At 36.3% G+C, this 14,607-nt stretch overlaps 1 protein-coding gene across 1 annotated transcript in view; it reads right to left on the bottom strand.

The window, feature by feature from the left end:
- Positions 1 to 826: 826 nt before the first annotated feature.
- The window catches only part of CTTNBP2 (cortactin binding protein 2), a 122,440-nt gene continuing 108,659 nt past the window's right edge, over positions 827 to 14,607 (bottom strand). The window contains exons 18-23 of the mRNA XM_058190212.1: positions 13,731 to 13,936; positions 13,281 to 13,466; positions 12,959 to 13,019; positions 9,878 to 10,010; positions 7,505 to 7,606; positions 827 to 2,703 (exon numbers count right to left, since the gene is read on the bottom strand). Of these exons, the coding sequence (XP_058046195.1) occupies positions 2,482 to 2,703; positions 7,505 to 7,606; positions 9,878 to 10,010; positions 12,959 to 13,019; positions 13,281 to 13,466; positions 13,731 to 13,936 (910 nt within the window). The 3' untranslated portion in view covers positions 827 to 2,481. The remainder of the gene's footprint in view (positions 2,704 to 7,504; positions 7,607 to 9,877; positions 10,011 to 12,958; positions 13,020 to 13,280; positions 13,467 to 13,730; positions 13,937 to 14,607) is intronic.

The raw sequence follows: 14,607 nt of genomic DNA, 5'->3' as shown, positions 1-14,607 counted from the left end.
TGCAGATAGCAGGTCATTTGCATTCTTTGACCATGACCTGAATGACTGAGAATATCCAGACACTTTCATGCTTATTGTTTTTGCTTAAGCAACCTATTAAATGTCTTAATTCTTCAAAATTCATAAATTGTATGAACTACCCAAAAGCAACTTTCAACACACCTAACCAAATCATATTGATTTAATAGTAAATGCTTTTGGAAACAAACTTTTGTTTAGTAGAAGTTATCTTAAATGCATAACTCTGGAACATCAAGGTATATAAATGTATAGCAGAAAAATATGGGATCTATGGACACTTCAAACACACATGGACTTCAGAATCTAGCCCATGTTGTTGACAAAATAGTTTAAGAATTTTATCCAAAGCAATGGATCAGCACTAGAAGGAGAACAATTTTATTCATTCAGTATTGTAGCAGTACTGCTATATTTCTATCTTCTTAATGTAAGGATTATAGAATTATCCTCCTTTGTCTCCATGTGCCAATTGACTCCAGGAATGCATTTGATTACCAAGTGTGCATGAAAATGTGTTTGTGGAAGGAGGAAAGCTCAATGTTTATTGGAAGTCGAGACTGGTTTTATCTTGAGTATCTTTCCAAATTAGTCCAAGCCTCACTCTCCAGATTTCAGTCCTAATTAACCTTCCCCTGCAGCCTGTGGGGTATAAAGTTGTTTCATTCTTCTTTAAAATAAGAAAGCAGTAAGCATTCAAAAATTAAAGTTAGTGTCAAATTCCAGCTTTAGCACATGGAGACAGGAAAAAACAACAACCAGACTACCCAAACACACATAACACAGAAACAAAGGTATTGCAGAAACTGTAGTACAAAAGGTTTTATTGGCATGACAGGTGGAATTCCAGATTATTTAACTTAACTGCTTGACTTTTACAAATGCTCTTGCAAAGATATTGGGTTGAATAGCTTTAGAATGCTGTCAGTCAGTACCTAACAATTTGTCAGGTAACTGAGAACCTTTTTCTTAAGGCATTTGTGTCTTTCATAAAGATATCCCAGGAAGAAGGAACAGGAGGGTCCACCATGAATACTGAAAAGCTACACTCTGGGAAAAGAATGCAGTATAGGAGACAGAAGTTTTCCCCAGGGTGAAATGTCATTTCAGACAACATGTAAGAAAGAGGTAATTTTTTTTCTTTCCTAAGTTATTGCAGCTTCTTTCTTTCTTGGTTATCAATTGTGTTTAGCTGTATTGCTTACAAGGAAGAAAATTTTCTGGGTAATATAGCATAAATTCCTGGCAAGTCAATACTGGGAAAATAGGAAGAACTTTCTATAATAATTATAGGGAATGATATAATTAGAGGTGAGTTTAAGGGAGATTTCTCTCTAGCCATTCCCCACCCCACCCCAATTATCAGATCAATAATCAGACTTTACTCTTAAGAATGGCTGTAGAATTTTTGCTTTTAACGAAAAAGGACACAGAATCAAAACAACAAACATAAATGAAACTATCCAATAATACAGGTAACTGGAATATTTAATGTAGTTTCTCACTGAAAATAACTGGACTGTAGTCCAAGTTCTTCCCATTATTGCCACATGCCATTCACTTTTCAGAAAGTGAACCAGTTGTTTTTTGTTTTTGTTTTTTGCTTTGACATATATATTAAATTTAAGCCACTTCTGTACAGAATTGTGCAACCCAAAGTATGAAATTTAACACTGAAATTCAGTATATAACTAGATAAAACTTTATTGTCCTAATGAAGTGATCCTGTTTGGTAGGTAATTGGGAAGTTACACAGAATAGACTTTATTCATGAGAAACATGTTGCAGGTTCTCATGCTATAGGGGTGGGAGGTGTAGCAGACCGAACTGCTTAGCTTTCCATGCAGAGAAATCCACATCAGACCCTACTACATGGAAATCCAATACAGACTAGCAATATGGACCTGCATATTAATCTTGGAATATGTAAAATGATGCACATTTACACCTGGCTACACTAACAATGGAATATTGATAGACAGCCTTTTGTTTCAAACCAGTTATCTGCATCTGTATTCAGTGGAAACACCCCATTTTCACTGAAGCATTTCATAGAGTACTACTTCTTTTATATACAGGTATCTCTGGATCAGATCCAATATATTTATTTAAATTTTTATTATACACACCCATACCCACACAGACACTTTCTGTGGTGATCTCTTAATTGTAACGAAGCAGAAAAGCGTTTTCAGATTTTAAAAAAAGCATTTATGTAGCTATCACCATTTACTTCTAAAGATCAATCAGTATAATACAGGATAATATTTTAATTATAAACAACTTGTTCGCATAAAAGTAAAAGTGTGGTCCCATGGGTGTATTAGAACTGAGAAAATCATGTTAAAAATTATTTACACCTGTAGATGAATTTTGTTTTCCAAGATAACTCATTAGGAAAGACAGAAAAGGAAATGAATCTTTATTTGCTTTTTGCGTGTGCGTGTTCCAAATTTCTTCTTTCTAGTCACAGATTGCCTGTGTTTGCCTTGTATTGCTGCTGCTGCTGCTGCTGCGTTTCATGTTCTGAGAAAACTGGCTGACTTTATTTCTGGGCACAGGAAGAAAGGATTTCACTCTTGAAATGCTGCTGCCGCTCTTGAAAGACTCCTTTTTGGATTTATGGTTGCTGCATTCCACAGACTGGCTGCTGCTGTTGAGAGGACAGATCCCAGGATTCTCATCCTGCAAATAGAATAATGTTTTAAAGCATCACATGCATTTGCCCAAACAATAGCGAAGAAAGCACACCAGTCTGTGATTGAGCAGCCAGAATTCACACAAAATTGTCATTTTTTACTGATGTTCCAAATCAGTGAAATGTGAGAGGTTTCTTTGGTGATAGATAGCAAGCCAAGGATGGCAACAGCTCCTATGTGACAGACATTAAGGGTCTTCCATAGTGCAAAGCATCAGAAATGTCTTATAACATTGTCTTATAACTCTAGAAAGAATATTTATAAAATAATGTAGTGTTGGTATACGTTGCATGAAAAGAATGATCTAAGACAGCGTTTCTCAACCTTGGCTGTTTTAAGGTGGGTAGACTTTAACTCCCATGGTTGGCTGGGGAATTCTGGGACTTAAAGTCCACAAGTCTTAAAGGGGCTAAGGTTGAGAAACACTGACCTGAGATGTATAAAAGTATTTTTAATTGCTTAATTATTGGCAATGTGAAAAGGATGCATGGTGGGCTTGTAAAAAAAGCAAGAAAGGAAGGAAGGAAGGAAGGAAGGAAGGAAGGAAGGAAGGAAGGAAGGAAGGAAGGAAGGAAGGAAGGAAGGAAGGAAGAAAGAAAGAAAGAAAGAAAGAAAGAAAGAAAGAAAGAAAGAAAGAAAGAAAAGGATATCACAGGATGATTCAGAGAACTATAAAATTGATATTCAGAAGAAACCAACATTTTTCTTAATATGGATAATTAAGTAGAAAAGACTTATCTATGATTAGTTTTATATATGCAATGACAGGGAAGTTGTTATATGCACAAAGATGGAAATAGAGAAGTATCTACAATGAAGGAATAGACTGTGAAGATGGTAGAATTGCAGAAATGGTTAAAGTGACTTCTTTGATTGGGGAGGAAACTATTCCTCTTATGAACAACTGAAAGCTCTTTGTGGAATTTTAACTGAAAAGGGATAAAGTGGTAATTTCTGGATTTATAAATTAAAAAAATACTGTATATGGAGGGAAGTAAAGTATGTTAAATAATTTTGAAGGGGGAAAGTGATATCAAGCAAATCTATAACTGCTGTAAAGAAGATTGGAAACTACATCTTTAACTATTTTTTCCTTTTGCTTCATTTTCTATTGTTCTCAAAATGCTTTTTATGTCTTTTCTTTCTTACCCTTTTCTATATTTTTGTGTTTAACTTTTAATTGTAAAAAAATTATCTGATTAAAAACTATACACACAGATACAATCTTTGTTGAATCATCTAATAGAGCATCCAGATGTTTTGAAAAAGTCCACCAACCAAAAAATAAAAACAAAAACAAGCTGGTCCTGCAGTTAATTATAATTATATATAATTTTCTTTAGCCAACATAATCAGAAGTCACTTCCCTGAATGTTCTTACCTTCCATTTAAGGATTTGGTTTGAATTTGGGGTTGTCTAAAATGTGAGGAAACTAACTATGGGGAACCAATGGGGTAGTTCGTCCTAGCTTAGCCAAGAAAGCCACCTGGGTGACTTGGACACAGCCTCTCTCTCTCTCTCTCTCTCTTAGCCCAAACCACTTCACAGGGTTGTTGTGGGAAAGTATGTTGGATATGTTCGCCACCTTGAATTATTCTGTAAGAATAATAAAAGTGGGATACAAACAAAAAATAAGGTCAGGCTTCTTCCCCTCTCATTCTGTAATTCATAGGTCATCTTAATGTCTTTGAATCCTAATGCTTCTCATGTTAATCTCTACAATGGTAGGAATACCACAGAAGAAGAAAGAATGGGAAAACATGAATGGCAATAGTGAATCAATATATTATATTCTAACATGATTTGATGGGAATTGTAATCCAGCAGCATGTAGCAGGTATAAATTCTTTAAATCTGTACTTTAAAGAATTGCAATACATTTTGCTTAGTTCTATATAGAAATTATTAGAAAATGAACAGGATTTCTGCTGATTGATTTCGGATAATGCTGATTCTCTTTTCCACCATATCTTGAAGCTTGGAAATGAGGATAATGTTCCTATTTATATTTTTGAAAGGATATCTCCTCTTCCCCTCTTTCGCCATCTTTCAAGTAAAGAATATGTTTTGAGAAGCAAGATGGGAGACGTATCTAAGTTCAGCCATCTGCTTTCTATATTTCGGATTCTTCAAGTCTTGCCTGCTAATAAATGCATGACCTTCACAAAGAAAAGCTGAAAGCTGCTAAATGCTGCTGAGATTTCTTTGCATCAAAGCACAATTCTGGACATGATTCAGACACATTTTATTTCTTTTTAAACAAGTAAGTCATTGTAACTAATTTTTATCTACAGTAGATGCAGTAATAGAAGCACTTCTACAGTAGTAATTAAATATATCCAAAAAATATATAGTTGTCATATCATTATTATGAGATCGTAACACCTGTAAATTAAAGATGGAATTGTATTAATCTCATATTGTTTGGGGAAGAAATCTTTCAGATATTGCATTGGAGCATCCCTTTCCACCCAAATGAACAGAAATATTATATTTTCTTAAGTACCAGTGACTGGATTATTGTGGCTGTCCTAATGGAATGTTCTTTGTATGTGAGTTTTAATTTCTTCAGTTTAAGGCAGCAGTGGTGGGACATATTTTTAAAGACGACAGCAGGCAATTCTGTCAAAAGTTCCATAAAATGTCTCCAGTCGATCTGCACATTTCTTCTGGACTCACAAATCATTGAGCAGATACCACTATGGCTAGTAGGGCCCTTTGCATAATTCCCACCAGTTATGACCATCCTGCATCAGAAGGCCCTGCTTGCAGTCATTGGTACCTTGGTCACCTCTCAGATTACATGGAGCTGTGCTTGAACACTACTGAAAATCTACATTTGGTCCAGTACTCATAGGTTCTTCACATTTTATCTGAAGCTGAACTAAAAGTTTCTGGATGCAATTCAAAGTGCTGGTTGCCACCTTTAGAGTCCTACATGGTGAAGGACCCAAGCAGGACTTCTTATCCCATCAATTTTAGCCTGCCCAGTATGTATGCTGTTTAACTCCACAAAGGCTCTAAGCAGCTCACAAAATACAAAAGTGGAATAGAAAGAATTAAAAGGAATCTCTCACTGTCCCTATAACAATCAATTTCCAAGTCATTGACACATTAATGGGCAGGAAGGGAATCCCTACTTTTCCACTAGTACTCTTCTCCTTTGGAACACTGAGATAACATGACCACCCAGCCTGCGGCTCTATAGAAAATTCCCCTGACCTGGCTATTTCAGAAACCCTTCAGGAACTGACTTAAGAGATGGAATATCCTTACCACATGAAGCAACAATCTATGTTGTTTTGGGAACTATGTGCCATGAGATGAGAATGATACCATTTGGTTCTTGCAATAGACATCTATATACTTCTAAAACTCATGTTCGCATGGCCTTTAACTGGGTGAAATGGTGCATCACAGGGCAACAATTTTTTAACCAAGCTACTTCAAATGGTAAACTTGTAGAATGCATAGAAAATCTATGACTCAGGACTCCCAAGGAAATGACATTTGGTAAATTTTATAAAGCATGTTATGACATAAAATTGATCCTACAACACTTTATGATATAAGAGTAAATATAATAAAATATATCCTATGCTAAAGTTTGTCTGTTCTATCCAGTTCAATAAGGGCTAATTTCAAGGCAGATCCATCTCTAAATGTGTCCCTAAACTTTTAAGAACTTTTCATTAGAAGTGTTGCCATTGTTGAAAGCATTGAGGAATCTGGTCAATAAATATTGCTGAAATGATGATCCAAGAGCTGTCTATTACTCTATTTTTTCATTCTGTCATTGCATGGGAGTACTGCTTAGAGGTGTTTGTGGCTGAGACAGTTTATAAGTTACATAAATTTTAAACAAATCAATAATGCAAAATTCCAGAATTCAACTACCAGCTCAGCCACTGATGAACATTTCTGCACATTGCCTGCTTTGTTTAATTGAAACCTTTCTCTCCTCAATTCCCTCTGGATCCTCCTGTTTGCCTAAAACCAGAATCTCATAATGGTCTCAGCCTTTCAGATATTCGGGGGGGGGTGGGGGTTGTTGGGTTTTTTTGTTTTGTTTTTGCAAATGTTTCTAAGCTGGACTCTCTGCTTGCCTCCTTCTGCCCTCTTTTCCAGAGAAAAATGGGGGGGGGGGAGGTTGGGTAGGACAGAGAAGCCCTTCAACAACTCCACATCTTCTATCAGCCTTCCTCCTCATTTCTATTTCAGGCAGTCATTTCCTTTACGTCTTCTTAGTTTCCATGACAATTGCAGCCATCTGGAAAGCTCACTGCATGACACCAGTGTATTTCAATGGCCAAAACTCAATGTTCTCCTCAAAATGCTGAGCTGCTCAACTCTTTTCTTCAGAGAGTGTTCTTTTTAAAATGCTTTTTCTTGTCTCCTTGACAGAAAACATTTAATATAGGAGGCCAATTTCATCTCATCATTCCATAATTTTGTTATAGCTACAAGATAGTAAGTGATTCTGGAATGGACACAGTTTGGCCTCAATTACAAAAATCTATTAAATTATTGCAATAAAGTGCTATAGCTATGGCACTTTGTTTTAAACCTTTAAAAACAGCGATTAATCCTGAATAGGATTTAAAACCATTTGAAAACAGTGATTAATCCTGAATAGGATTATTAGATTATTAACTGGGATTGAACGGTTGTATTTCACCTATAACGTAGGCTCAGTTTAGCTCAGAACTATCGTACTTTTTTCAAATATAAAGAGCTGAACATACACTGCAAACTTCTATCACATGCTCTGCAGCTTCTCATGTACCTGCTGTGATGTGATGTTTGCATTCCTGATATTTGCTGAAAAGACTGGATCCTTCTGAGGGGTGCTGATTGTCAGAAGCAACTCATCCTCTGAATCTATTATCTGTGAAAAATGGATAAGGCAAAAAGAGGGGAGGATCATTCTTACACTGGAATTCCTAACAATATTACCAACAATATACTCATAGAGATACTGCATTAAATACACCATTGCATGAAACATTTATACATTTTTGTCTTGAATTACCAAATATATTCCTAGTCTTTAATAAATATGTGTTAAATGTTCTATCACTTTAAAATGTAATGTTTAAAGAACACCCATAAGCCAATATTTCCTTTTTAAATTACTGTATTTATTCAGTAAAGTCTTGCAAACATTGAGAAAGTTTGGGATTCAGTTTTTGTCTTGCAACTTTGGCTTCAGCCAAATATATCAATGACATCGGCAATGACATCTTTTTAGCACTGATGAAATTACCTAGTTTGATAATGAAATGTCTGCAAGAAAACAACCAAGCTCAGGGAGCACCAAGACCTCACAAGAGTTTTGTTGGTGAAATTTGGAAACTCTCCTCATTGTGGGGTGAATTAATTTATACAATATATATGAAATCTAAAAATGAAGGAGACACACATATATGGGTTTTTCCTATTTCACATATGACAAATGTAGTCTGTAAACAAAAACTTAACCCAATATAAAATTTCTGGTTGTCATCACTATTTAAATGTTTAAAACTTTCTGCATTATGACATCTGTCTAAGCATGAGTTAATTTATGCAGTTCAAAATGAAATCTGAAACACTGAAGAGGAGACACACCCTTGAAAAGAGGGAAGAGTCAATTAACTTCAGGAAGTAATTAGTTTTGCTCAATTGGTGCTCCAAAGGAAATAATACAAAGACATTTTGGGAACAGGCAATTTCTCACAAGTAATTACATCCACCTTACTCTACCGTCCAGTTTTCAGGATTGTCGGTAGCGAAGATGCATTGTGTTTTTATTGCCTATTCTTCTTCCTCTCACAAATCAAATCAAATCAAATCAAATCAAATCAAATCAAATCAAATCGAACCTTTATTGTCAATGCACAACATGTGTACAATGAAATTGAATGAGCCTCCCTTGGTACAGCCCCCCCCGCCCCGAAACACAAAATACATCTCAATAACTCAATAAATGAAACAAATAGAATCCCTAAATCCAAATAAGTAATAATTAACATATTCCCATATACCTATATGTATGTAACATTATATTACATTGGTATGAACATGTTGCATGTTATGCTGGTGCTGCAAGTCTATCTAAAAGGGTTGTTTTGTCTGGGTTTGTTTGTGGGTTTTTTTGTGCATGTGTGTGTGTGTGTGTGTGTGTGTGCGTGTGCATGCATGCTTTGGAATCTTGTTGACTCTTGGCAACTGCCTAGACAAATATCTTAGTATTCCTGGTACAATTTCAGAAGTGGTTTACTATTACCTCCTTCTTGGGGCTAGGACGGAGGTACTGGCCCAAGGTTACCTTGCTGGCTTTATGCTCAAGGTGACCCTAAAACTCACAATCTCCTGGTTTCTAGTGTGATACCTTAAAACTACATCAAACTAGCTCTTGATTTAAACTATTTACTTGGGGTAAAAATAAAGGCAAGAAAAGAAAGAAAAAGAAGGGGTAGAACATCAGCTAGCTGTCAATTTTGTATTTACCCTCAAAGGCAATGTCCAACAGCTTATAGTTGGCACGGAGGTGGAATGAATCCAGTAATCTCTGCAAAAAAGGCCTAACTATCAGAGCAAAATGAGGTACAGAAATCAAAGGTGTGTCTAAAATGGAACAGGGCAAGGTTTATGAATACTCAAAATATAGGAAGAGAAAAAAGGAGGATGAAAGATGAGACATACACTGTTGGACATGCTGAATTTGACCTAATGATCCTGATGATAATGAAAAATTTATCAGCTCTCCTTCATTCAGAGATATGAAGGTGAAATTAAAAAATTCAATTAAAACAGAATAGTCATAACGTAACTGAAAAGGCAGTAGCTAGGTATGAACAGACATTTTTAAACGAACATGCCAAATATATAGTCAGTGCTAGTCAGATTTCTATGGGACAACATAATAGGGAATGGTCATTTTGGATTAACACATATTTTATGCGAGATACTTTGAAAAGAACTTCCACAGCAGATGGTAAGAGGAAGGCAGGCAAGTATAGGGCAAAATAGGGCTCGCACACTAACTGTAAAAATCAAAAGAAAAATTACATAAGCTTGGAAATTGTTGCAGGGGTTAGAGAAAATACAAGGAAAGAAAATAGAATATAGAGAAACTTAGAGTTGACTACTATTTGTGGAAAAGAATGATACATACTTTACTGATGTCAGATTCTGATTTGCTTAAACAAAGACTCTGAAGTTCCTGTAAAAAATCCACTTCATCATCTGAACCAATAGTCAGTCTCTGTTCCAGGTTTAACACACTTAATGGATCATCTTCGGGAAACCTTGAAAAGAAAAACAAAACTATGTTGAAAAACATATCAGATGACAATCTATAAGATGGAATTAAGAAAATGTTGTTTATCTCTTACAGTTTAATAGAGAAAGTATACATGGAAGCAGGGTAAGTTAATTAGATTCATTTAATAAAAGTTCAAACTAAGTGTATTTTTAGTTGGCTGAAAGTATTTCAACTCAAAGGAACTCATTGTTTTTTCTAAACATGTTTTAAAATGGGCCTCTGTGGCTCAGACTGCTAAGACAGTCTGTTATTAACACAGCTGCTTGCAATTACTGCAGGTTCTAGTCCCACCAGGCCCAAGGTTGACTCAGCCTTCCATCCTTTATAAGGTAGGTAAAATGAGGACCCAGATTGTTGGGGGCAATAAGTTGACTTTGTATATAAATATACAGATAGGATGAAGACTATTGCTAACATAGTGTAAGCCACCCTGAGTCTTCGGAGAAGGGCGGGATATAAATGCATATATATATATATGGCACCATTTGAAGATAATATATGTAGCTCAGAGTTAAACTGTGGAGTCCTTGGTGCTTTCTTAGGTTGATTCTTCACTTGCAAACATTTCCTTACTCAGCTAGGTGATATCATTAGTCCTAATGAGTGCCAGAGAGCAAATCACACATTCACTACACTGATGATGTTATCTACACAGGTAATGAAATGTCTGAAAGCAAACAACAAAACTCAGAGATCACCTAGGACTTCAAAAAAAATTTAGTAGTGCATAAATAGAGATTTATTTCAGACGGAAATAAAATATACAGTAGTTAATTATCAAGCCAAATGGAATATTTTGGAAAAAACACATATCTAAAACTATCTAAAAGGGAAGAAGAAAACAACAACTTGCTACCCTTCCTGGACATCCTGATCAGCAGAGACAACAATGGCAAACTAGAAATGCAAGTCTACAGAAAAAACAACCATACTAACCAGGTGCTCCACTACCAAAGCAACAACCCAGCCTTTCGCAAGACAAGCTGTGTAAGGACTTTATTCAAATGAGTCCAAACACACTACAGCAACACAGAACAGCAGAAAAAGGAAATGAAGTATCTATACAACACATTCCAGCAAAATGGATACCCATACAACTTTATCAAAAATCCCTGACCACTCAACCCAATATAGCAAAACAAACACAAACCCCAAAATGAATTACATGCCATACATCAAGAATATCTCAGAAACCACAAATAGACTACTACAACCACATGGAATCAGTGTAGCACATAAGCCAACTAAAGCCCTTCAAAACATCCTAAACAGACTAGAAGACCCAACAACCCCAGAACAAAAAACAGGAGTCATCTACAACATACAATGTAAGGACTGCAACAATGACTACATAGGACAAACAGGCAGAAGACTGGCAGAATGCAAACATGAACACCAACTGGCAGTGAGAAGACTTGAGAGAAATTCTTTAATTTCACAACATATAGACAGATTTACCCATAGTTTCAATTGGGAAAATGTGATAATTCTAGACCAGGCTAAGTCCAAAAATGCCAGGGGATTTCTAGAAGCCTGGCATTCTGACAAATCAGCCATCAATAGACACACAGACATTAACAACATCTATAGACTGCAAAAGAGACCATCATCCAGCCCAAAAGAGAAAAGACTCTAGCACCTCTCCACCAGTAATCAGCACCCAAATCAGCATAGATTAACTCCAAAGTTAACTTCAGACCAACAATCAAGTAAACAGTAGCTCAATCAAGAAACTGCCCAAGAGCCATCAATAAATAACCCAAGCAAAGAATATCTAAAACTGCCCCCACCCACACAGACAAGCATGTCATCAGAATACAAACCAACAGCCAACAGCACTCCTTACTACTGTGTTTCCCTGAAAATCAGACCTACCCCCAAAATAACCCCTAGTTAAGACCCCGCCCACTCCATCCCACCATCTGGCTGTACGAGCTGGAGTGAGGTGCAGGCCTCCCACACCCCAACATCTGTCGCACTGTTGCCTGACTGCCACGAGCACTGGTGCGACATGCCACGCAGCCTCCTACCGCAACCAGTGGTACCAGCATGATATGGCATCTGGCCACGAGTGGCCACAGAAGTCAGCCAGCAGCATGACAGGTGTTGAGGTGTGGGTGGCCTGGCTGCGATGGTTCTAAGGTAAGTGGGTAAGACACTCCCAGAAAATAAGACCTGGTGCCTCTTTTGGAGGCAAAAAAAATATAAGACTAGATCTTATTTTGGGGAAAACATGGTAGCAATGATGATGTTTAGCTAGTTAGGGTAATGAAACATCTGCAAGAAACCAAGCAAGCTCAAGGATCCCTCATGTCTAAAACTATTTAATTCTCAAAACCTCTGAAAAAACTAAATATAATTATTCTGCAATTGCTATTGAAGTTCTTCTAGATTTTTTCCTAATGGACAATGAAGAAGTACTGGAACCCATCAAAGAGACTTCTGTTCTAAATTTCCATTCTGCATAATTTTTTCCTGTAAGCTGTTTGAAAAAAAAGATGTACTTTATATGACAAAAAAAGACAATTCTGTAATATTCTTACTGGTATGGACTATTCCTAACAAAACTCACATTATTTTCAAATACTTCTGATAGAATAGAATTTAATTTAGTAGAATTTTTCAATATGATATTCACAGTTATCATATCCACATTTTTCCACTGATTTTTTTTAAAAATTGCATTATTTTGGCACTATTGAAAATATTTTTATACTTGAAAAAGGCCTAGAGAACATGGTCTTAATTACAAAATCCAGCCATTGTACTAAAATTGCGTAAGATGTATTGACTGCTGTAATTTCCATGCAATAATGGAGAAACATAAACTAGGTGATAAGTACGATGTATTGATTTATTTGATGGCGAGAAAACTGTAATCTGAAATCTTCTTGAGAAGGGGCCAGACATCACACCCAACACAGAACTTACTTTTTTTCTAAGGAAGACACTTTATTCCCATTTTCCTTCAATATATTATTTGATTTAATACCTATGGGAGAGAAAGGATCGTTAGTCAGAAACTCATATTTTATGCCCATCTTTTTTCTATCTTTGAATAGGGTTGCCACTATCTCTGGACAAGTATGAAAATTTATGTTCCAAAGTAACTTAATGGATTTAAGCAGAATTGATAAAAAAGGTAAAAAAATAAAAGCCTTTGACTGGGTTTTTAAAATGTCAATAAGGGGTTTTCATTCAAGTGTGCAAATAAATCATCCCTGTTGCCTCCCCATTTCCACTAATATTTTACCTTCTGCACTTCCTTCTACCTTACTCCAGGACTGGGCTGATGACTGGAGTGACTTCTTACGTGGACTTGTGTTTGATTTTCTCCAAACAACGTTTTCTCCTTTTTTCTTGGGGCAATTCTTATAGTTTGATACTATAGAGAGGGGAAAGTTTCCTCCTTTAAAATCTGCAATGTACAGCTCCATTTCTGTAACGATGGAAATGACAGAAGCAGGTGACAATATCGTGGTCCAATGTGGTTGTCAAAGTATTAAGGAAGTGCATTGCGGTTGTCATGGTATTAAGTCTTTTGTTTAAAAGAGTAGTTTTCCCACTTAGTTTCATTCTGACCTTACTTTCACTCTAAGCTCATGTTCCCAGGAATTAACAAAAAAAGCTTATACAAAGAAAACGAAAGATCACAACAGCAAAAGTAAATGTTCCAGAGATTTACACATTTACCACAGCTTACCTGATCTGGGAAGAGGGCATCCATGCAGAACTGCTTTATTTAACAAGATGCTGAGTGCAGCTTTCACTACTGCCTGCTGCCCTTGGCTTGGACATTTTTTGACTGCCATTTGTCCAGATGTGGGTGGTCTTCTAACAGAAGCTCTGGAGAGAATTGCTTCTTGAACTCGGGGAGCAATAATGGCATTCCACAATTTTGACATCCACCTTGAAGCAGAACAAAAAAAGAAATAGGATGAAGAGATAACTATCATTTCCAGACACTGGGCAAATATAAATAAAAGGTTAGTGCTAACACAGATCTAATCACCAGTCTGCTATTCAAATGACAATGGTTTTATCTACAGTAGTTCATTCACTCAGGTAGCATGTCTGTTTTGTTATTTTTCCCAACAAGAGTGATATTCACTAAAAAAAGTACTCAAAGAAGTACTTTTGACAAAGAAGAATTTTGACAAAATATTAGTTGCAGTTTGGCGGTCAGAAATCAGCATCAAAATGCTATATGACTCAAAGCACTGATTTTCTTCAAACTGCTAAGGAATTAGTTGTCCAAAGCTGTTGAGGGGAAGGGGAACTCTGACACTATATTGGCACAAAAAGGCATGGGCTGTAAAACCAATGGATGATAGAAAAGGAACATGATAGTCATTTTTTAAAAAAATGAATTATATTCCAACTTTTATTCAGAACAAATGAAGGCAAATACAGGTAGTCCTTGACTTACAACAGTTTGTTTAGTAACCATTCGAAGTTACAACGGGCCTGGAAAAAGTGACTTATGACCGTTTTCACATTAACAACAGTGGCCGCATCCCCATGGTCATGCGATCGAAATTTGGCTGCTTGCCAGCTGGCATGTATTTATGACCTTTGCA

The sequence above is a fragment of the Ahaetulla prasina genome, chromosome 7, assembly GCF_028640845.1.
Source record: "Ahaetulla prasina isolate Xishuangbanna chromosome 7, ASM2864084v1, whole genome shotgun sequence".
In the NCBI taxonomy this organism is placed as follows: domain Eukaryota; kingdom Metazoa; phylum Chordata; class Lepidosauria; order Squamata; family Colubridae; genus Ahaetulla; species Ahaetulla prasina.
This window is presented reverse-complemented; position numbering and strand designations above follow the sequence as displayed.